Source organism: Ornithorhynchus anatinus, chromosome X5 (genome assembly GCF_004115215.2).
Source record: "Ornithorhynchus anatinus isolate Pmale09 chromosome X5, mOrnAna1.pri.v4, whole genome shotgun sequence".
Taxonomy (NCBI): domain Eukaryota; kingdom Metazoa; phylum Chordata; class Mammalia; order Monotremata; family Ornithorhynchidae; genus Ornithorhynchus; species Ornithorhynchus anatinus.
In genome coordinates, this window is record NC_041753.1 from 5062922 (window position 1) to 5086366 (window position 23445).

At 59.3% G+C, this 23445-nt stretch overlaps 1 protein-coding gene across 1 annotated transcript; it reads left to right on the top strand.

Moving 5' to 3' along the window:
* Positions 1–2045: 2045 nt before the first annotated feature.
* ETV3 (ETS variant transcription factor 3) lies at positions 2046–13264 on the top strand. The gene is made up of 6 exons (XM_029055534.2): positions 2046–2169; positions 7699–7761; positions 8489–8726; positions 9019–9134; positions 12102–12901; positions 12992–13264. Exons 2-6 carry the CDS (start codon positions 7716–7718, stop codon positions 13163–13165), a joined length of 1374 nt encoding a protein of 457 aa, XP_028911367.1. The 5' UTR covers positions 2046–2169; positions 7699–7715; the 3' UTR covers positions 13166–13264.
* The last annotated feature ends 10181 nt before the right edge of the window (positions 13265–23445 follow it).

Consider the following 23445-nt stretch of genomic DNA (forward strand, 5'->3'; position numbering starts at 1 on the left):
TCTCTGTTGCTGAGCTACACTTTCCAAGCGTTTAGTCCAGTGCTCCGCACCCAGTAAGCGCTCAATAAATACCACCGAATGAGCTGAATGAATGAATGAGCGGATGCCGTCAAACGGTGGCTCAGTGGCAAGAGCCGGGGCTCGGGAGCCAGAGGTCGTGGGTTCTAATCCCCGCCTCGCCACTTGTCTGCTGTGTGACCTTGGGTAAGTCACTTCACTTCTCTGGGCCTCAGTGACCTCCTCTGCAAAATGGGGATGAAGACCGGGAGCCCCACGGGGGACATCCCGATGACCTTGTATCCCCCCCCCCCCCCAGTGCTCAGAACAGTGCTCGGCACATAGTGAGTGCCTAACAAATATAATTAGTAGAGAAGCAGCGTGACTCAGTGGAAAGAGCCCGGGCTTGGGAGTCAGAGGCCGTGGATTCAAATCCCGGCTCTGCCACGTGTTTGCTGTGTGACTTTGGGCAAGTCACCTCACTTCTCTGGGCCTCATCTGTCAAATGGGGCTGAAGACTGTGCGCCCCACGTGGGACAACCCGATTCCCTCGTATCCACCCCAGCGCTTAGGACAGTGCTTGGCACCTAGTGAGTGCTTACCAAATACCAATATTATCATTATTATTCTTATTACTCTCTGGGCCTCAGTGACCTCATCTGCAAAATGGGGATGAAGACTGTGAGCCTCACATGGGACACCCTGATGACCCTGTATCCCCCTCAGTGCCCGGAACGGTGCTTGGCACATAGTAAGCGCTTAACATATACCGACATTATTATTATTATTATTATTTGGGCCTCAGTGACCTCATCTGTAAAATGGGGATGAAGACGGTGAGCCCCACGGGGGACACCCTGATGACCTTGTATCCTCCCCAGCGCTCAGAACAGTGCTTGGCACATAGTAAGCGCTTAACCAATATCATTATTATTATTTGGGAAGCAGCCTGGCTCAATGGCAAGAGCCCGGGCTTGGGAGTCAGAGGTCATGGGTTCGAATCCCGGCTCTGCCACTTGGCAGCTGGGTGACTGTGGGCGAGTCACTTCACCTCTCTGGGCCTCAGCGACCTCATCTGGAAAATGGGGATGAAGACTGGGAGCCTCACGTGGGACCACCCGCTGACCCTGGATCTCCCCCAGCGCTTAGAACGGTGCCCTGCACATAGTAAGCGCTTCACTGATGCCAACATTAGTATTATTATTCACTGCTCTGGGCCTCAGTGACCTCATCTGGAATATGGGGATGAAGACTGGAAGCCTCACGTGGGCCAGCCTGATGACCCTGGATCTCCCCCAGCGCTTAGAACAGTGCCCTGCACATAGTAAGCGCTTCACTGATGCCAACATTAGTATTATTATTCACTGCTCTGGGCCTCAGTGACCTCATCTGGAAAATGGGGATGATGACTGGGAGCCTCACGTGGGACAACCCGCTGACCCTGGATCTCCCCCAGCGCTTAGAACGGTGCCCTACAACTAGTAAGCGCTTCACTGATACCAACATTAGTATTATTATTCACTGCTCTGGGCCTCAGTGACCTCATCTGGAAAATGGGGATGAAGACTGGGAGCCCCACGGGGGACAACCTGGCCCCAGCGCTTAGAACGGGGCTCTGCCCAAAATAAGAGTTTGAGAAACACCAACATTCTTATTACTTTTATTAGCGCTCCCCCCCCCATCCTTTCCCTCCTCTCCGCCCCTCCCCCACCCCCTGCCTCCTCCTCCTCCCCCCCCGCGTGCGTAGGCGGCGTGCGTAAGCCCTCCAACGTCATCACGTCGGACCCCCTCCCCCGCGTCACGTCGTCCGCGGCGCGCGCGTACGTGACGCGTCCTCCCCCCCCTCCCCACGTGACGCACGCCCCCGCCGCGTGACGCACGACGCCCGGGCTGGGGCGGAAGCGGGCGTCCTCCGCCGGGAAAAGAGGAGGCGGGCGGCGGGCGGCCATCCCGCTCCTCCTCCGTCTCCCTTCCCTCACCCGCGCGGCCGAGGACGACGACGAGGAGGAGGAGGAGGAGGAGGAGGGGGGAGAGCGGGCCCGCCCCCCCCACCCCGAGGGGCGGAAGTGACGTCAGCCCCGCCCGCCGAGGTCACTTCCGGTGGGGGGGTGGATGAGGAGGAGCCGCCGCCGCCGCCGCTGAGGAGACGGGACGGAGACGGAGCGTCGTCAGGTGAGGGGGGGGGCGGGGGGGGCCGCACCGACCCCCGACCTTCGACCCCCGACCCCGGGGGCGACCCCCCCGTACCCCCCCCCGCCTCCCCCGGCCCCCATCGGTGGGGGAGGGGCCGCCCCGCTCCTCCTTTCCCCGCCGACGCCCAGGCCTCAAGGGGGGGGGGGGGGCCCGGCCTCCTCCCCTCCCCCCATCACCCCCGGGGGGGACCCCTTTCGTTATCCACCCCTCCGGGGCTATTTCCTGAACGCCTATCGGCCGCGGAGCCCTGGGCTGAACGCTGGGAAGGCCGCACTTTTAGGTGGCGCTTTTAGAATTCATTCATTCGGCGCTATTTATCGGACGCTTACCGGGGGGGGGGCGGCAGCAGAGCACTGGACTAAACGCCTGGAAGGCCGCACTTCCAGGTGGTGCTTTTCTTATTCAGTGCTATTTATTGGACGCGGAGCCCTGGAGTGAACGCTGGGAAGGCCGCACTTTTAGGTGGCGCTTTTAGTATTCGTTCACTCGGTGCTATTTATTGGACGCTTACTGGGGGCAGAGCAGTGGACTGAACGCTGGGAAGGCCGCACTTCTAGGTGGTGCTTTTAGTATTCGTTCACTCAGCGCTATTTATTGGACGCTTACAAGGGGGTAGAGCACTGGACTGAACGCTTAGAAGGCTGCACTTTTAGGTGGTGCTTTTATTATTCGTTCACTCAGTGCTATTTATTGGACGCGGAGCACCGGACTGAACGCTGGGAAGGCCGCACTTTTAGGTGGCGCTTTTATTATTCGTTCAGTGCTATTTATTGGGCGCTTATTGGGGGCAGAGCACTGGACTAAACGCTTAGAAGGCTGCACTTCTAGGTGCTGCTTTTGTTATTCATTCAGTGCTATTTGTTGGACGCGGAGCACTGGACTGAACGCTCGGAAGGTTGCGCTTCCAGGTGGTGCTTTTATTATTCGTTCAGTGCTATTTATTAAACGCTTATTCTGCGCAGAGCAGTGGACTAAACGCTTAGAAGCCCGCGCTTCTAGGTGGCCCTTTTATTATTCATTCAGTGCTATTTATTGGGCGCTTACTGGGGGCAGAGCACTGGACTAAACGCTTAGAAGGCAGCACTTCCAGGTGGTGCTTTTATTATTCGTTCACTCAGTGCTATTTATTGGACGCTTACTGGGGGCAGAGCACTGGACTGAACGCTTAGAAGGCCGCACTTCTAGGTGGTGCTTTTATTATTCATTCATTCAGTGCTATTTATTGGACGCAGAGCAGTGGACTAAACGTTTGGAAGGCCGCACTTCCAGGTGGTGCTTTTATTATTCCTTCAGTGCTATTTATTGAGCGCTTACCCTGGGCAGAGCACTGGACTAAACGCTTAGAAGGCTGCACTTCTAGGTGGTGCTTTTATTATGCATTCATCCAGTGCTATTTATTGAACGCTTACTCGGCGCGGAGCAGTGGACTAAACTTTGGAAGGCTGCACTATTAGATGGTGCTTTCATTATTCAGTGCTACTTATTGGATGCTTACTGGGGGCAGAGCACTGGGCTAAACGCTTGGAAGCCTGCACTTTTAGGTGGGGCTTTTATTATGCTTTCAGTGCTATTTATTGAGCGCTTACTAGGCGCAGAGCACTGGGCTAAACGCTTGGAAGCTTGTACTTCTAGGTGGTGCTTTGATTATTGGCGCAGTGCTATTTATTGAGCGCTTACTGGGTGCAGATTCCAACCCCCCCCCCCAGGTCATTCACTGGTATCTGTTGAGCGCTTAGTATGTGCAGAGCACTGGACTAAGCGCTTGAGAGCCTTTACTTCTAGGTGGCGCTTTTATTATTCGGTGCTATTTATTGAGCGCTTACTCTGCGCAGAGCAGTGGACTAAACGCTTGGAAGGCTGTCCTAGGTGCCTCTTTTATTATTCACTTGTATTTATTGAGCGCTTACTCTGCGCAGAACACTGGCCTAAACGCTTGAAAGCCTGTACTTCTAGGTGGTGCTTTTATTATTCATTCAATGCTATTTATTGAGCGCTTACTCTGCGCAGAACAGTGGACTAAACGCTCGGAAGGCTGCACTTCCAGGTGGCCCTTTTACTGTTCCTTCAGTGCTATTTATTGAGCGCTTACCCTGCGCAGAGCGCTGGGCTAAACGCTTGAGAGCCTGTACTTCCAGGTGGTGCTTTTATTATTCGCTCAGTCGTATTTATTGAGCGCTTACTGGGTGCAGATTCCCCCGCCCCTCATTCACTCAGTGGTATTTATTGAGCTCTTACTAAGCGCAGAGCACTGGACTAAACGCTTGAGAGCCTGTCCTTCTAGGTGGTGCTTTTATTATTCCTTCAGTGGTATTTATTGAGCGCTTATCTAGGTGGTGCTTTTATCATTCCTTCAGTGGTATTTATTGAACCCTTACTGGGTGCAGATCCCCCCCCCCCCCCCGCCCCGCCCTTAATTTACTCAGTGGTATTTATTGAGTGCTTACTACATGCAGAGCACTGTACTAAACACTTGAAAGCCTGTACTTCCTTCATTGGTATTTATTGAGCGCTTACTGGGTGCAAATCCCCCCAGGCCCTTAATTTACTCAGTAGTATTTATTGAGTGCTTATGTGCAGAGCACTGGACTAAACGCTTGCAAGCCTATACTACTCGGTGATGCTTTTATTCATTCGGTAGTATTTATTGAGCGCTTCCTGGGTGCACATCCCCCCGCCCCCAATTCCTTCAGTGGTATTTATTGAGCGCTTCCTGGGTGCAGACTCCCCCCGTTCCCAATTCTTTCAGTGGTATTTATTGAGCGCTTCCTGGGTGCAGATCCCCCCGCCCCCCAATTCCTTCAGTGGTATTTATTGAGCGCTTCCTGGGTACAGATCTCCCCCACTCCCAATTCCTTCAGTGGTATTTATTGAGCGTTTCCTGGGTGCGGATCCCCCCGCCCCCAATTCCTTCAGTGGTATTGAGCGCTTACTAGGTGCAGAGCATTGGACTGAGCGCTTGAAAGACCCTACTTCTAGGTGGCACTTTTATTATTCAATCGTTTACGGTGTGCAGAGCACTGTACTAAGCGCTTGCTGGCAACAGATAATCCCTACCCAACAACAGGCTCCCAGCCTACCAAAGCGCCCTCCTTTATTTCATGATTTACTCCTCACAATACCCCTGCGAGGTAGGGTGCAGGTATTATTACCCCCCCCCCCAATTTGCAGCCGGGGAAACTGAGGCATGGGGAGGTGAAATGATAGGCCAAAGGCCACACGGGGACTCGAACCCGGGACCCCTGGGTTCCTGGCCCCGCGGCTTTTGCATCGTGCCTCCTAACGTCTGCCTTCTCTTCCCCTTGTCTTCCTTTATTCCCCCCTTATCTCCGCCGGTTGGGGGGTGTTGGGGGTGACCGGGGGAGTGGGAGAGCGCTTTGAGATCCTTCCCCGGCCCCGGTGACGTTTCCCGGGGGATCCTTCGGTGGTTCAACCGAGTATTTATTGAGCGCTTCCCTTGTGCAGAGCATTCGTTCATTCAGTCGTATTTATTGAGCGCTTACTATGTGCAGAGCACTGTACTGAGCGCTTGGAAAGGACAGTTGAGCAGTAGAGAGACCATCCCTGCCCTCACCGGGATTTACGGGCTAGAAGGGGGAAGACGGGCAGCAAAACAAGTCAAGAGGGCATCACCCCCCCCCACCCCTCTATCCAGCGGCGGCTCAGTGGAAAGAGCCCGGGCTTGGGAGTCGGAGGTCATGGGTTCGAATCCCGGCTCTGCCACTTGGCAGCTGGGTGGCCGTGGGCAAGTCACTTCTCTGGGCCTCAGTTCCCTCAGCTGTCAAATGGGGATGAAGACCGGGAGCCTCACGTGGGCCGACCTGATGACCCTGGATCTCCCCCAGCGCTTAGAACGGCGCTCTGCACCTAGTAGGCGCCTAAGAAGCAGCGTGGCTCAGTGGGAAAGAGCCTGGGCTTCGGAGTCAGAGGTCATGAGTTCGACTCCCGGCTCTGCCGCCCGTCAGCTGGGTGACTGTGGGCCAGTCGCTTCGCTTCTCTGGGCCTCAGTTCCCTCAGCTGTAACATAGGGATTAAAAGCGTGTGAGCCCCATGTGGGACAACCCGATGACCCCGGATCTCCCCCAGCGCTTAGAACAGTGCTCGGCACCTAGTAAGCGCTTAACAAATTCCAACATTATTAACATCATTATTCCTAGAGGTGATGTGCCCACCGAGGCCTGGGCTAGGAGAGGAGGGCTAGGACCCCCTCCCCGGCCCCCCGAACTGCCCAAGCGCTTAGTACAGTGCTCTGCACCCGGGAAGCGCTCGATCACGGGAGGCAGCGTGGCTCGGTGGAAAGAGCCCGGGCTTGCGAGTCGGCGGTCATGGGTTCGAATCCCAGCTCTGCCCCTTGGCAGCTGGGTGACTGCGGGCAAGTCACTTCTCTGGGCCTCAGTTCCTTCATCCGGCAAATGGGGATGAAGACCGGGAGCCTCACGGGGGACCACCTGATGACCCCGTATCTCCCCCAGCGCTTAGAACGGTGCTCTGCACCTAGTAAGCGCTGAACAGACACCAACGTTGTTAATAAATATGATTGAACGAACCCCCCCCGCCCCCTCCCGAAGCTGGACGGCCCACACAAAAGCACGGATAGCGACAGGAAATTTCATTGAGGAAGTGCAAATCTTGAACAAGTGGATGGAGATATTCCCCCGGCCGCTCAGCAGTCGCCCGTCGGAAATGCCCCCGTTTTCCCTTCCCACCGGGGAGAAGTCTTTTGAAAGTTTTTTTTTTTTAATTGTTTTTTGTTGTTTTGTTTTTTTCTTTCCCACGTAAAGCCCTTGACTTTATTTTAGTTCCTTCCTTCCAAGAGTCGCCGTACGACGAGAGCCTTTACTCCCCCAGATTCCCGGGGAGTTTTCCGGGGGGGGGGGGACGCAGAGGTGTCGCCCCTCTCAGCCGGCAGCCGCTTCCCCTTTCCCTTCCACCCGCTCGGTCCCCGGGCTGGAGAAATCAAAAATCAGACGCGCCTTCCGGAGAGGGGATCGGATGCGGGGGGATCGAAGGGGGCGTGGAGAGGGCGAGAGTGGGTTTTTGCGTCGGGCTGGCATTTTTTTTTTTTATTTCATTTTTTTCCCGCCGGTCCACGTGGGCGAGCTCAGAGCTTTGTATATCTTGGCATCCCGGTCCGTGTGGTAACAGAAGACGAACCGTTGGACTCGTCCGTCCCGTTCACCGGCGAAGACCCCTCCGGCCGCCAACCTCTGCCGCCGGGGGAGGGGCAGGGGGTGCCGGGGGAGAGGAGGAGGGCAGATGATGAAAGGCAGAGCGTGTTGCCGTGGGGAGTCAGGGCGGAGATCATCACGGCCCTTAAGGATGACCCGAGGACCATCATCTTGGAGTCGGGGCGGGGATCGGGCTCCGTCGGTGACGGGTTTGGCCCGGGGAGGTCGGGCACGGAGGGCAGGGGTGGGCAGAGCGGGGCTCCGGGCCGCTGGCGGGCAGAGCCGCGCCGGGCGGAGAGTAATCGTGGCGCGCGTCTGTGTTTTTTGTGTGTCCGCCTTCCAGTCAGCAGGAGGGAGAAAATGAAGGCCGGCTGCAGCATTGCAGACAAGCCTGAAGGAGGGGGAGGTAAGTCGGGGGGGGGGACCCCCACCCCGGGATAAGCTCCTCTGCAGCCCCTCCGGACCCGCGGCCTCCCCCGGGCACGTGTAGACCCGGGCGGAGGAGCGGGGAGGCCCCGCCGGTTTTCTTTGCCCGCTTTAGTTTGCCCCGCTCCTGGCCGGTGAGCGCAAGCTGGCTGCGGGCAGGGCCCGGATCCTACCGACGCTGTTACCGCCGTCCTCTCCGCCCGCGCTTAATAAATAGTCGACGATCCCTCCCCCCGACAATCTACCCCTTCAAAACTTCAACTCCCCCCGCCCCTTCCCCATTCGGGGGGAGCGTCTAGCGGAAAGGACACCCCGGTCCCAGCCCTCCCCCCCCCCCCCCCTTCCCAGCCGGGTGACCTCGGGCGAGTCGCCTAACCTCTCTGGGCCTCGGTTTCCTCGCTCGTAAAATGGTGATAATCATCCCCGCCTCTCCCTGCCTCACAGGGATGTTGTGGAAATCGAGGGCGATAATTGATGTGAAAGGGCTAGACGGATTCCAGGTGGTGGTGGTGGCGGCGGCGGCGGCGGCATCGTTTTTTTTTACTGTTGTCGTCATCGTCGTCACCGGTCCCGCCGGAGCGCAGCGGGGAGGGCTACTGCGCCCCGAACCCGCTGCCCGGGGGTCCCGTGGACGGGTGAGGGTCGGGGAGGCCGTCCCCGCCCGGCCTCACCGCCTCCGGTCCCCCTCCCGCCCCCCCCCCCGCCAGGCTACCAGTTCCCCGACTGGGCCTACAAGACGGAGTCGAGCCCGGGCTCGCGTCAGATCCAGCTGTGGCACTTCATCCTGGAGCTGCTGCAGAAGGAGGAATTCCGCCACGTCATCGCCTGGCAGCAGGGCGAGTACGGCGAGTTCGTCATCAAGGACCCGGACGAGGTGGCCCGCCTCTGGGGCCGCCGCAAGTGCAAGCCCCAGATGAACTACGACAAGCTCAGCCGGGCCCTCAGGTGGGCGGCGGGGAGCCCTCCGGGGTGGGGGCGGAGGGGGTGACCCACGGGAGTCCAGAGGTCGCCTGCCGGGCCGACCTCCTGGTGCTCGCCTTAGCCCGGCGACCTTCGATCCCCGCCCGGTGACCGGAGCCCTCTGGCCTTCCGTGGGTGAGAGGGTGATGCCATCGCCCTCCCGGGAGGCCCGCGAGTGGGATTTCCCTCCCCGAGGGCTGCCGCCCGGGGGCGGGGGGCGGGGGGCGGTGGTCCCGGGGCCGCGGCGCCGACCGCCCTCCTCCGCCCGCCTCCGCAGATATTACTACAACAAGCGGATCCTGCATAAGACCAAGGGCAAGAGGTTCACCTACAAGTTCAACTTCAACAAGCTGGTGATGCCCAACTACCCGTTCATCAACATCCGGCCCAATGGTCAGCGGGCACCGAGGGGGGGGATCGGGCGGGAGGGCTCGGGGACCCCCCCCATCTCGCCGCCCCGGTTCTCTAGGCTCCGCCACCTGGCAGCCGGGGGACTTGGGGCGAGTCACTTCACTTCTCTGGGCCTCGGTTCCCTCATCTGTAGAACGGGGGTGAAGACTGGGAGCCTCACGTGGGACCGCCTGTTGACCCCCCCCCCCCCCCCAGCGCTTAGGACGGTGCTCGACGCGTAGTAAGCGCTTAACAGATACCAGCGTTAATTCCAGCGTGGCTCAGTGGAAAGAGCACGGGCTTTGGAGTCAGAGGTCACGAGTTCACATCCCAGCTCTGCCACTTGTCAGCTGTGTGACTGGGCAAGTCACTTCACTTCTCTGTGCCTCAGTTCCCTCATCTGTAAAATGGGGATGAAGACTGGGAGCCCCACGTGATTCCCCTGTGTCTCCCCCAGCGCTTAGAACAGTGCTCTGCACATAGTAAGGGCTTAACAAATACCAACATTATTATTACCACTGTCCCTCATGAGAAGCGGCGTGGCTCAGTGGAAAGAGCCCGGGCTAGGGAGTCAGAGGTCATGGGTTCAAATCCCGGCTCGGCCACTTGTCAGCTGTGTGACTTCGGGCGAGTCCCTTCACTCCTCTGGGCCTCAGTTCCCTCCTCTAAGTGGGGCTGAAGACCGGGAGCCCCACGAGGGACAACCCGCTCACTTTGTATCCCCCCAGCGCTTAGAACAGTGCTTTGCACGTAGTAAGCGCTTAACAGATGCCATCATTATTATTAGTATTACTACGCTGGAGGCCGGGGCCTGGATGGGCCCCCAGTCCGATGCCGGGAGCTGGGGGAAGGGTCCCCGTCTACTCCCACCGGGGCCCCCGGGGCCCGGCCCCTCCTCCCCGACCCCGGGCGGCGGGGGTGGGGCCCGCCGAGGTAATTGCTCCACCGAACAAGTCGGGGCAGTTTTTTCCCGGGCGCTGCTATCATTCCTGGTCCATCACGGTGCCGCCCCGCCCCACCCTCCTGGCCCTGGGGCACGCATTTGAAAAAAAGAAAAAGGGGGGAGGGGGAGGGTGGTGGGAGAGAAAGAGAAAAGAGACAGAGAGGTCACCTCCTGGAACGCCTCTCTCTAATTACAACCTGTTTTCTTTCCCGGGGCCTGGCGGAGAGGCGCTGGGAACCGAACCTGTTTGGGGCACTGGAATCCGGCTTCCTCCCTCCCGCCCCGGTGCCTCTCGCCCTCTTCTTCCCCCTCGTCGCCCCTCCCCGTCTGCACCCCCCCGGTTGGGGGGGGTTGGGGTCTAGTTTTTGTCCCTGTCGTGGGGGGCCCGAGGTCAGACGGGGGTTCCTCGGGTGGGGGGGACGGCCCCGGGGCTGGTTCCGGGCTCCAGGTGGGTACAAGCAAATAATAACGTTGGTATTTAAGCGCTGTTCTAAGCGCTGGGGGAGGTACGGGGTCATCGGGTTGTCCCACGTGAGGCTCCCAGTCTTCATCCCCATTTTCCAGATGAGGGAACTGAGGCACAGAGAGATGAAGTGACTGGCCCACAGTCACCCAGCTGCCAAGTGGCAGAGCCGGGATTGGAACCCATGACCTCCGACTCCCAAGCCCGGGCTCTTTCCACTGAGCCACGCCGCTTCTCTCGACCCGGTCCCTGCCCCACGTAGGGCTCACAGCCTTAATCCCCATTTTACAGACGCCCAGAGAAGTGAAACGACCTGCCCGGGGCCACGCGGCAGACCACGCGTGCAGGGATTAGAACCCGTGACCCTCTGGGCTCTATCCGCTACGGCGTCAGGCGGTCGTGTCTATTGAGCGCTTGCTGTGCGCAGGGCACCGTACTAAGGGTGCGGTAGAACAAGAAGCAGGCCTTCCCTGCCCACGGCGAACTCACAGCCTCGAGGCGGAGGCAGGTGTTAATATTAATAGTCGATCTTATTTATTGAGGGCTTCCGGTGTGCAGAGCACTGTCCCAAGCCCTGGGGAGAGGGCAGTAGAACAACAGAGTCTAGCTTAGAGTCTAGAAGGGGGGGGAGAGACATTAATAGAAATATCATTAATTAATAAATCGGGCAACAGCCCTCCCCGGCCTCCGGCTCCCAGCCCGCAGCCTGGCTTCGTTGGGGCTTTTTATTTTCCCGCCCCCAGGCTCCGGCCTGGCCTCTCTGGAGAAACCCGGAATATCGTGGGAACCCCTCTGAACCCGCACCGCCGGGCGTGGGGAGGGAGGTCTCGATTCCTCTCCCGGTTCATCAACCGGTTTGGAGGACGGAAAGGTCAGGGACGGGGGCCGGGCCGGGGCCGTCTGTCCCCCGGCCCACATCCGCGTGTCTTGAGCGCTCGCCGTGTGCGGAGCGGGCCGAGCGGTTTGGGGGTGTCCGATACGGCAGGGTCAGTAGACACGGGCCCGGCCCACCCCCCGGCGGGCGCTCGCGCCTGGACGGCGGGCGGACCGGTGGACTAAGCGCCTCTCGGGTCCCGGGGGCCGCCCCCCGCCCCTCTCGCGTCCCTTGCTGGTTTCCGGGGGAGCCGTCGCCGCCGTGCCCTGCCCCGCGGGGCCCGAGCCCGACCCCGGGGGCGGCCGGCGCCCGCCCGCGAGGACCGGTCTTCGCCCCCGTGTCTTTGCCCAGGGCTGGTGGAGAAGGGGGCCGGTGGCGGAGCTCTTTCATTCATTCAGTAGTATTTATTGAGCGCTTACTATGTGCGGAGCACTGTACTAAGCGCTCGGAATGAACAAGTCGGCAACAGATAGAGACGGTCCCGGCCGTCTGACGGGCTCACGGTCCGATCGGGGGAGACGGACGGACGAGAACGATGGCGATAGATAGAGTCGAGGGGAAGGACGTCTCGTAAAAACAGTGGCGACTAAATAGAATCGAGGCGATGTACATTTCATTAACAGAATGAATAGGGTATCGCGGCCGGTCCCTGACTCCCTCCCTGTGTCTCCCCTCCCTCCTCCCCCACAGGTGTGGTCCCCCAGAGCGCCCCCCCGGTGCCCACCGCCTCGTCCCGCTTCCACTTCCCCCCGCTGGACAGCCACTCCCCCCCGGGCGACGGGCGGCCCGGCCGCTACCCGGTGGTCCCCGACCCCCCGGCCGACGGCGGCGACCGCAAGGCGGAGCTCCCCGAGCTGGAGGACGGGCCGGCCGACTGGCCCCGCCGCCGCCGCGGCGCCGCGGACTTCCTGACGGGACGGGGCGCCGGGGCCCCCGCGCCCGCCGCGCCCCCGAAGCGCAAGCCGGACCTGGTGGTCCCGCTGTTCGCCCGGCCGGGGCTCTACGCCGACGCCGCCAGCCCCTTCGCCGTGTCGCCGCTGCCCGGCCGGGGGGCGGCCGGCGTGCTCAACGTGCCCGTCTCGCCCGCCCTGTCGCTGACGCCCACCCTCTTCTCCTACAGCCCCTCGCCCGGCCTGAGCCCCTTCGCGGCCGGCGGCGGGAGCTGCTTCTCCTTCAACCCCGAGGAGATGAAACATTACTTGCACGCCCAGGCCTGCTCGGTGTTCAACTACCACCTGAGCCCGCGGACCTTCCCCCGCTACCCGGGCCTGGGCCTGCCGGGCCCGCCCTCGCTGCCCCCGCCGCCCCCGCCCCCGGCCCCGGCCCCGCCCTGCCGCGGGGCCCCCGACGAGCCGGCCCCCTTCCCCATCAAGCTGCAGCCCCCGCCCGCCGGGCGCAGGCACCGCGACAGGGCCGAGGAGCCCGCGGCGGGGGCCGCCCCCGCGCCCCCCAGGATCAAGGCCGAGCCCGACGGGGAGCCCGCCGCCCCGGCCCGGGAGGAGGGGGCGGCCGACGGGGAGGGGGCCGGCCGCGCGGAGGCGGCGGCGGCGGCCCCCCCGGCCCGGCCCCCCGCGCCCGAGGTCCCGGAGCCCCCCGAGGCGGGCGAGCCGGAAGCCCCCGAGAAGAAGGAGGACGCCTCCATGCCGCCCAAGCTGCGGCTGAAACGGCGCTGGAACGGCGAGCGCGAGGTCCCCTGGAACCCCGCCGGCCCCCCGGTCCTCCTGGCCGGCCCCCAGGGGGCCGCGGACGCCTAGGACCCCCCCCCCCCCCCCCCCCGGCCCGTGGATTGTCGCGGCGGGGGGGCGGGGACCGCGCCCCGCTCCGTCTACGTAGAACAGACCTCTTGTCTTGGGGTTGGGGGGGTGGGGAGGGTGGGGGAGGAGGGGGGAGACTCCTTATTTTATTGGTGGGTTTGTTTTTTTTTTAATCTTATTTTATTTCCCCTTGTAAACTCGGCGAGTGCGACGCGGACAGCTTGCTTTGGTCAGGAAGGGGTCGCGCTTCGGCTTTCTCGTCCTTCCCCCGCCGCCTCGCGTCCTCTCCCTCCCCTCCCGCCTTCCCTCGAGGAGCGGACCCGCGTCAGGGAAGCAGTAGAGGCCCAGTTCGTCCCTTTCCCCCGGGGAGTCGAGTCCGGACAGAACGGCGTCGGCCCCCCGGGAAAATTCTCCCTCCTACCCGGAGAGAGACCTGCCCGGGGAGGCTGGAATTAGGCGGGCTTCCGTCTCTCCGTCTGTCTTTCTCCCTCTCTCCCGTCCTCTCTTTGGTTTCCGGGAATAGGGGACCCCGAATGGGGTCTTATTTGGCCTTGATGTTTGGCTACATATATGTATGTACGTGTATATATATGTATATATATATATATATGCTATTAGGGTTTTTTCCTAACGAAGTCTTCAGGGAGATGGGGCGGTGGGAGCTGGGGACGGGGGACGGACGTCTTCTGCCCCCACCCCCGGTCAGGCCCCCCCCCCCCAGGTTCTCTGCCTCCTTCGCCCCTCCGCCCCCAAACTAAGAAGCCATGCGGAGTTGTGAAACTCCTTTCAGGGATAGAAGGGAGGAGGGGGAGGAGCGTAGGGCCCACCCGGCCCCCTGCCCGGCGTCCTAAGCCTTAAGCCCGGAGAGACTCTGCACGGGTGGGGATGGCCGGAGGCCAACGGCGGGCCGGGCGAGAGGGTGGTCCCCCGTGGGGACGGCGGGCCCGTTCTTGGAGCCGACGGAGGAGGACGACGGGTCGCGCCGTCTCGATTTCTCCCGGCGGTCGTTGCCCCCCCCGTCGGGCCGCTAGGCCTCGGCTCCCAACCCGCCGCCCCCGCTCTCCCCCGGCCCGTCCGGTCCAGGGCAGCGGGAGGGCTTCCCTGCCGCCCCGTCCGGAGAGACCCGCCCGGCCGTCCTCAGCATGAACTCAGGAATAGATACACGAGGCCTTCAAAAACAAAAAAAAAAAAGGAAAAAGGAACCCACGATGCACTTCTCTTAGCCGGTCGTACCCAAGTGCCAGGTCTGTTCGACGCTTCTCCTCCACCCCCGGCCCCTCCCCGACCTCTCCCGTCCGTGCTCCGGCCGCCCCCTCTGCCCTTTGCAAAAACCAGCAGATGCCTCGGCGGCGGCGACATCGTCCCCGGGTACGGGTCTGGTGGTCTGGCTCGTTCCCGTCCCTCCCACTCCTTTCTGTATCGGCCCGGGGAGGCCGGGCAGGGAAGGGGCGTCGAGAAGCGAGGGGAGGTGTCCGGGGGCCGGCGGGGGGTGGTGGGACGGGAGGGTCCGCTTGCTTTATTCCCTCTGTATCCCCCCCCCCCCCCCAAATCCCGATGTGCCAAATATCCCATCTCTGACATTCCTCGTCTCCCACCGGCTCGCTCCCGGCGACCTTCGTGAGCCCGGGGGTGAGGGGAGGACCCCCAGATTTTCGGAGGGGCCGGTGGGCCCGAAGCCTCGTGCGGGGAGGAGGAGAGACCCCGGGGAGGGGAGCAAAAAGCATTAATGACCTCGAAGACACCCCCTACCCTCCCGGTATCCCCCCCGCCCCCGTGTCCCCACTTAGTATCCCACAGTTCCCTTTCGGTGCCTTCTCTCTCTGCCTCCTCACCCCAGGGCCTTTGCCGACAGCCTTAGAAACCCCCGCGACCCCGGGCCGCCAGGGTGGTCCGTCTCGGTTTTATCGTGTCCGTCCGTCCGCATTGCCCACGTGCAAATGAGTTGGAACCCGAGGGTCCCACCGCCGCGCGCCCCCCGCCTCCCCCGCCCGTGCAGGACGGCGGGGACGGAAGGTCCGGGGGGACCCTCGCCCCGTCGAAAGGCACCCGCCCAAGCAGGAAAAAGCGTGTGAATATGTACATAGAAACTGTAAGTCCATTGTGCAGTGCCTTTTCGCGGTTCCACTTTCTATAAAGTCTTCAAAAAAATTTGCATATATATATTATATATATATGATGTAATGTTATAGAAATATATGTATAATATACATATTTTTTTTCCAGGGGTATCTGATAGCTCTGTATTTTGTTATGGAAGTTGAAAGAGGAAAAAAAAAAAGTATTTTACCTCAGAAATTTAAAAAAAAAATTTCAATAAAAAAAAAAATGGCCGGAGACGAAAGGTTTTTACAACGAGGGCGTCCGCGGGTTGTCGGACCGCGGCGGGGGAGTGAAAGGGGCTCCCTCTGCCTTGGGGTCTGTGAGGGCCGGGGGTGCCTCGGGCCGAAGGGATGGTGACGACGACGGTGACGTTTAGGCGCTTACCACACGCCAGGCGCCGTACTAAGCACCGGAGTAGGTACGAGCTAATGGGATTGGACACGATCCCTGTCCCACCTTGGGCTCACGGTCTTAATCCCCATTTCACAGCCGGAGGCCCGGAGGAGTGAGGGACTCGCCCAAGGTCACGCAGCAGACCAGTGGAGGAACCGGGATTAGAACCCAGGTCCTCCCGACTCCCAGGCCCGGGCTCTACTCACGGGGCCAAGCTGTTGCCCTAAAATGGGGATCTCGTGTCTGCTTTTTCTAAGAGAAGCAGCGTGGCTCAGTGGCAAGAGCCCGGGCTTCGGAGTCAGAGGTCAAGGGTTCGAATCCCAGCTCCAGGGTCACCCCGCTCTGCGGCTGTGCGGTCCCGCCATTCGAGGCCCGGGCCGAGAGGTCGATCGGAGCCTCTGCAGCTACTCCAGAGGCACGTGTCATCCTCAGTCAACCCAGGATACTTACTGAGCGCGGAACACTGTCCTAAGCGCTTGGGAGGGCTCCGCCGCTTGTCATCTGCGTGACTTGGGACAAGTCACTTCACTTCCCCGTGCCTCAGTTCCCTCATCTGTAAAATGGGGGTTGGGACCGTGAGCCCCACGGGGGACGAGGACTCTCCAATCCGATTTTGCTCGCGTCCATCCCGGCATTTAGTACAGAGCCAGGCACGTAGCGCCTAACAAAGGCCTTAATTATTATTATCGTCGATCAGTCCGTCCGTAGTATTTATTGAATGCTTACTCTGTGCAGAGCACTGTAGGAAGAGCTTGGGAGAGTCCAGTAGAACAATAAACGGACACATTCCCTGCCCACGATGAGCTCATAGTCTAGAGGGGAGGCAGAGATGAAAAGAAATAAATTATGGCTCTCTATTAGCAATAATTGTGATACTTAAGCGCTTATGTGTCAGACACTGTTCTAAGCACCGGCGTCGATTCGGGGTAATCAGGTGGGACCCGGTCCCCGTCTCGCGTGGGGCTCGCGCAGCGTGGCTCAGTGGAAAGAGCCCGGGCTTGGGAGTCCTGGGTCATGCGTTCGAATTCTGGCTCCGCCACTTGTCAGCTGTGTGACTTCGGGCAAGTCACCTCACTTCTCTGGACCTCGGTGCCCTCATCTGTCAAATGGGGATGAAGACTGGGAGCCCCATGTGGGACAACCCGATCACCTTGTAGCCCCCCAGCGCTTAGAACGGTGCTCTGCACATAGTAAGCGCTTAACTTACCATCATTATTATCGTTATTAATTCCCATTTGACAGATGAGGGAATTGAGGCCCGGGGAAGTGAAGTGACTTGCCCGAGGTCACACAGCAGGTAAGTGGCAGAGCTGGGATCAGAAGGCAGGTCCTGCGGACTCCCGGACTCTAATAATAATAATAATGACGGTATTTGTAAAAGCAATTCCTAAGTGCCAGGCACTGTTCTAAACGCTGGGGCAGATACAAGCAAATCGGGTCGAACACAGTCCCACGTGCGGCTCGCGGTCTCCATCCTCATTTTTCAGATGAGGGACCGGAGGCCCAGAGAAGCGAAGCGACTCACCCGAGGTCCCACAGCGGACAGGTGGCGGAGCCGGGATTAGAACCCGTGACCTTCCGACTCCCAGGCCTGCGCTCTAGCCACTAGGCCACGCTAATAATGATGGTCTTTGTTAAGCGCTTAGTATGTGCCCAGCACTCTTCTAAACGCTACCCCTGTGGGAGCGATTGGGAGCGGCGGTGACAACGGGGCGGGGGAATTCGGAGCAGGGGAGCCGAGTTGGAGAGACTGGGGGGTGGGAGGCGACCTTCCTCTCCCCCCCCCCTCCTCCTAGTCCTTGAGTTCGAATCCTGCCGCCTCCCCTTCTGTTTTCACTTGGGGGAGGAGGAATGGGGTCGGGTTTGATCCTGGAGGAGGAGAGGATAAAAAAATCAAAGTGTGAGGGGAGAGGAAGGGGCGTCAGTGGGCCCGGATCAGCCCCTGCCTCCTTTTCTGCGCCCCCCACCCCCCCCACCCCCTCTGGAGCCTCTGAGACCCTCTTTAAAGCAAATAAACCCCCCGTTCCACCCCTCTGCTAGACGATGGGGAAGCGGCCCGGGCCGTGGACCCGACCCCCTCCGGCCTCCCGGGAAGGGGAGGGTTGGGGGTGGAGGGGTAAGGTCAGGCCTCCACCGGAGCTAGGCTTCCATCCGGCCTGAGAGTTGCGTAGACCCTCCTCTTTCCCTTTATTCTTCCCATCCGTCCAGTCGTGTTAAATAATAATAATGTTGGTATTTGTTAAGCGCTTACTATGTGCAGAGCACTGTACTGAGCGCTTGGGAAAGTACCCTACAGCAATAGAGACAATCCCTGCCTCCAACGGGCTCACAGTCTAGAGGATAATTATGGTATTTCCACACACACCTCCCCCCCACGCCACCTATTTCCCCAACCTCCCACTATTTTCCATTCAGTCGTCTCTCTTGAGCCCCTATTGTGTGCGGGGCACTGTGCTAAGCGCTTGGGAGAGGACACTAAACCTCCAACAGGCACATTCCCTGCCCACGACCAGCTGCCAGTCGAGAGGGGGGACGACATTAAATAAACCACTGACAGTTCTAATGATAATGTTGGTATTTGTTAAGCGCTTACTAGGTGCAGAGCACTGTTCTAAGCGCTGGGGGAGATACGGGGTCATCAGGTCGTCCCACGTGAGGCTCCCGGTCCTAATCCCCATTTTCCAGATGAGGTCACTGAGGCCCAGAGAAGTGAAATGACTTGCCCACAGTCACCCAGCTGCCAAGCGGCCGAGCTGGCATTCGAACTCATGACCTCTGAGTCCCAAGCCCGGGCTCATCTCCACTGAGCCACGCCGCCTCTCTATGGACACTCGCGATGCAGCTGGGCCCGCTGCCCGGTTTCTTTTAGGCCCGCCGCCTGGTTTCGGTTCCCCGGGGGGGGGGGCGGCGAGGGAGGATGTGGAGATTTTGCAGATGGGGCGGAAATGATGGGAACCCACCACCCCCTCCTCCCTTCCCCGCCCGGGGCAGGTCGGGGAACCCCAAGACCAGAGTGACTAGACTGGTCACCCCACTTCCCCCTCTCGCAACCGACCTCCCGTCCGGCGGGAGGTAGGGCCGGGGGAGGAGGAGGGAGAAGGGATAGTGTCGGTCTTGCCGGATTATTCCATCTCACCCGCGTCGATCGGGTGATTGCGTTATCTCGGCTCTCATCTGAAGGCCGCGTTACCTGGCCTCACTTTCCCCCCTGCTTTTTCCTGGCCGCTTGACAGCGGCCCCCGTAAGGCAGAATAGAAAAGAGAGGAAGAGAGGGGGAGGTTTCGTTCTCGTTTTGATGGCCCCGCGGTCGTCGGTCGCGGTGGAGAGGTCCCAGACATTCCCCTGGAATAGTGACGACGATAATAATAACAACAGCGGTATTTGGCGAGCGTTTACTCTGTACCGTTCATTCAGTCGTATTTATTGAGCGCTTACTGCGGGCAGAGCGCTCCGCCAAGCCCTTGGGAAGGACGGTTGGGCAACAAAAGAGAGAATTGCCGAACCGTCCTTTCCAAGCGCTTAGTAGAGTGCTCTGAACGCAGTAAGCGCTCAGTAAATACGGTTGAATGAATGAATCCCTGCCCGCAACGGGCTCACAGGCTAGAACCGGGGGAGACAGCAAAACGTGTGAACGGGCAGCGGTCGCGTCAGTATTAATAAATAGAATTATAGATACATGCACGTCATCAGTAAAGATAAATTGGGTTATAATTGTAAAGGTGCACATGAAGACACAAGTGCCGTGGGGCGGGGAGGGGGGTTGAGCAAAGGGAGCGAGTCGGGGTGATGGGGAGGGGACTGTACTGAGCGCCCGGGTGGATACAAGCAAATCGGGTTGGACGCGGCCCACGTGGGGCTCACGGCCTTAATCCCCATTTTACAGATGGGGGAGCCGAGGCCCAGGAAAGCGACTGGACCGAGGAGACCCAACAGGCGAAGAGGCGGAGTTCGAACCCAGGTCCTCCTGACTCTCAGGCCGTAGGGAGGCAGTGACCGCGGGAGCTGCTGGCCGGGGACGCCCAGGCTTTCTCGGACGCTCCCCCGACACCCCGGATGAGCCACTCGCCCCAGGCTTCCACAGCAGACGCGTGGCGCGACGGGGATTCGAACCCAGGTCCTCTGACTCCCGGGCCCCTGCGTTTCCCACTAGGCCACGCCGCTTCTCTCTTTGGATGTCCGGCCCCCCCTGGACTGTCAGCTCGTCGTGGGCAGGGAGCGTGTCTACCGATTCTCGTGGTCCCCTCCCAGGCGCTTCGGACGGTGCCAAGCGCACGGAAAGCGCTCAAAAAGCACGCTTATCGACTCATCCGCGTGCAGAGAAGGATGGGGAACACGTGTCTCCCCCGATGAGACCGTGAGCCCGTCAGTGGGCAGGGAGGGTCTCTATCCGTTGCCGAACTGTCCATTCCAAGCGCTTAGTCCAGTGCTCTGCACGTAGTAAGCGCTCGATAAATACCATTGAGTGAACGAATCGGAATTTAGGGGTAATGGGCTCATTGGAGCCAGGCGCTTTTCTCTCTCTCGACCCGAGACACCCCCAAGGAGACTTGGGGGGAAGAGAGAGACCCCTTCCTTCAACAATTCTGAGAGAGGAGAGCAAAGTAGCCATGAAGTTGCCCCCTGAGGGGGGATCCCAAAGACCCCCTCCCTCGGGGACCTCCCAGCTCAGAAAGCTCCCCGAAAAGGTCCGGGCGGAAGATCCTCTGTGAACCCAGCTCTGGCCGCCCCCCCGCCCCCCAAAACTCTCTCTGGCCCCCTGTGTCCCGTGTCTCTCTCTGCCTCAGTTTCTCAGTGTCTGCGTCTGGGAGAGGACCGGGTTTGGGAGGGAAGACGAGGAGCTCAGTCTCGCTCATGTTGAGTTTCAGGTGGCGGGCCGACATCCGGGCGGAGACGTCCCGGAGGCGGGAGGAGACGCGAGCCCGAAGGGAGGGGGAGAGGACAGGGGCGGAGATGTAGATCTGCGTGTCGTCTGCGTAGGGATGGGGCTGGGAGGGGAGAGAACGAAGGGAGCGGGAGAAGAGGAAAAGGGGGGGCTTAATCAGGGAAGGCCTCTTGGAGGAGATGGGCCCTCAAGGCTTTGAAAGCGGAGGGGGAGTCACCGTCTGTGGGATATAAAGAGGGAGGGCGAGAGGTCGGTGGCGAGACAGGCGACGGAGGGGCATTGGAGGAGCGAAGTGTGCGGGCCGGGTCGGGGTAGGAGAGCGACGAGGTGAGGTAAGAGGGGGCGAGGGCGTTGAGGGCTTTAAAGCCGAAGGTGAAGAGTTTTCGTTTGATGCGTAGGTCGGTGGGCAACCACCGAAATTTCTGGAGGAGTGGGGAGCGGACAAACGATCCGGGCAGCGGAGTGAAGTACGGACCGGAGTGGGGATTGCCGTTGTCCTTGTCTGTCCGTCTCCCCCGATTAGACCGTAAGCCCGTCAGAGGGCGGGGACCGTCTCTGTCTGTTGCCGATCTGTCCATTCCAAGCGCTTAGTACGGTGCTCTGCACAGAGTAAGCGCTCAGTAAATACTACTGAATGAACGAATGAGGCCGGGAGGGCAGTGAGGAGGCCGAGGCGGTAATCCGGGGGGAGTGGGACGAGTGACTGGATTGACGTGGTGATAGTCTTCGAGAAGCAGCGTGGCTCAGTGGAAAGAGCACGGGCTTTGGAGTCAGGGCTCGTGAGTTCGAATCCCAGCTCTGCCACTTGTCGGCTGTGTGACTGTGGGCGAGTCACTTAACTTCTCTGTGCCTCAGTTCCCTCATCTGTAAAATGGGGATGAAGACGGTGAGCCCCACGTGGGACAACCCGATTCCCCTATGTCTACCCCAGCGCTTAGAACGGTGCTCGGCACATAGTAAGCGCTTAACAAATACCAACATTATTATTATTAGTCTGGAAAGGGCGGATTTTAGCGGTCGCGAAGGTGGGACCGACCCGATCTAGTGATGGATCGAATACGGGGGTCGGACGGGAGAGGGAAATCCAGGATGACGTCAAGGTTACGGGCTCGTGAGACGGGGAGGACGGTGGCGCCGTCTACGGTGAAGAAGCAGCGTGGCTCAGTGGAAAGAGCCCGGGCTTTGGAGTGAGAGGTCATGGGTTCAAATCCCGGCTCGGCCATTCGTCAGCTGTGTGACTTTGGGCAAGTCACTTAACTTCTCGGTGCCGCAGTTCCCTCATCTGTAAAATGGGGATTAAGACCGTGAGCCCCACGTGGGACACCCTGACTCCCCTGTGTCTACCCCAGCGCTTAGAACGGTGCTCGGCACATAGTAAGCGCTTGACAAATACCAACATTATTATTATTAAGGGAAAGTCGGGGAGGACGGGGGTCTGGGTGGGAAGATAAGGAGCTCTGTTTTGGACACGTCAAGCTTGAGGCGATGGTAGGACATCCAAGCAGAGATGTCTCGAAGGCGGGAGGAAGTGGGAGACTGGAGAGAGGGAGCGAGAGCGGGGCCGGAGATGGAGATTTGGGAATCATCCGCGCGAGGAGGTGGTTGAAGCCATGGGAGCGAAGGAGTTCTCCAAGGGAGTGGATGGAGATGGAGACTAGAAGGGGCTTGGCTTAGTGGGAAGAGCCCGGGCTTGAGAGCCAGAGGACGTGGGTTCTAATCCCGCCTCCGCCACTTGTCTGCTGTGCGACCTTAGGCAAGCCGCTTCACTTCTCCGTTCCCCAGTTACCTCATCTGTAAAACGGGGGTTAAGACTGTGAGCCCCACTTGGGACAATCTTACCTTGTATCTATCCCAGTGCTTAGAACAGTGCTTGGCACGTAGTAAGCCCTCAACCAATACCATTATTATTATTATTATTACTATTAATAAGGGGACCCAGAACTGAGGCTTTAGGGAGACACCCCCCCCCCCCCAGTTAGGGGTATGTCAGGCCCGGGTGTCAGCAGGGCCTGGATTCTAATCTCAGCCCCGCCACTTGTCTGCCGTGTGACCTTGGGCAAGTCACTTCTCTGGGCCTCAGTTATCTCATCAGTAAAATGGGGAGGAAGGCTGTGAGCCCCAGGCGGGACGGGGACCAATCCGATTATGTTGTGTCTACCCCAGGGCTTAGAACAGTGCTTGGCACAAAGTAAGCGTTTAATAAGTTCCATTAGTATTACTAGCACTCTCCCAAACGCTTAGTACAGTGGCCGGCACGTAGGAAGCGCTTAATAAATGCCATCATTATTAATAAATTCTATTGACTGAACTGACAGAATCTCAATCTTCGGGGACCAGGGCTCCCCCTTGTGGTCAGCCAGGAGAACAACAGCCCCCTGGGATGCAGAGCCCGAGGCCCTGGGTTCTAATTCTGCGCCCCTTGTCTGCTTTGTAACCTTGGGCAAGTCACTTGCCTTCGCTGGACCTCAGTCCTCTCATCTGTCAAATGCGGATGGAGACTGTGACCCCCCAAGGGGACAGGGACTGGGTGTCCATCCCATCCCACAATACAGTCCCTGGCACATAGCAAGCCTTAACAAACACCAAAAATAAAAATAAGCACTGAACAAATACCAAAAAAGTTTTTTAAAGCGCTTCACAAATTCCAAAACATAAGATAAGCCCTTAACAAATACCAAAAAATAAAAAAATAAGTACTCAACAAGTACCCGAAAGTAGAAAATAAGCACTTAATAAATACCAAAAAATAAAAAATGAGCATTTAACAACTACCAAAAAACAAAATAAGCACTCAACAAATACCAAAGAATAAAAAGTAAGGATTTGACAAGTACCAAAAATCAGCACTCAAAAAGTACCAAAAAATAAAAAGGTGCTTAGCAAATACCAAAAAATTAAAGAGTAG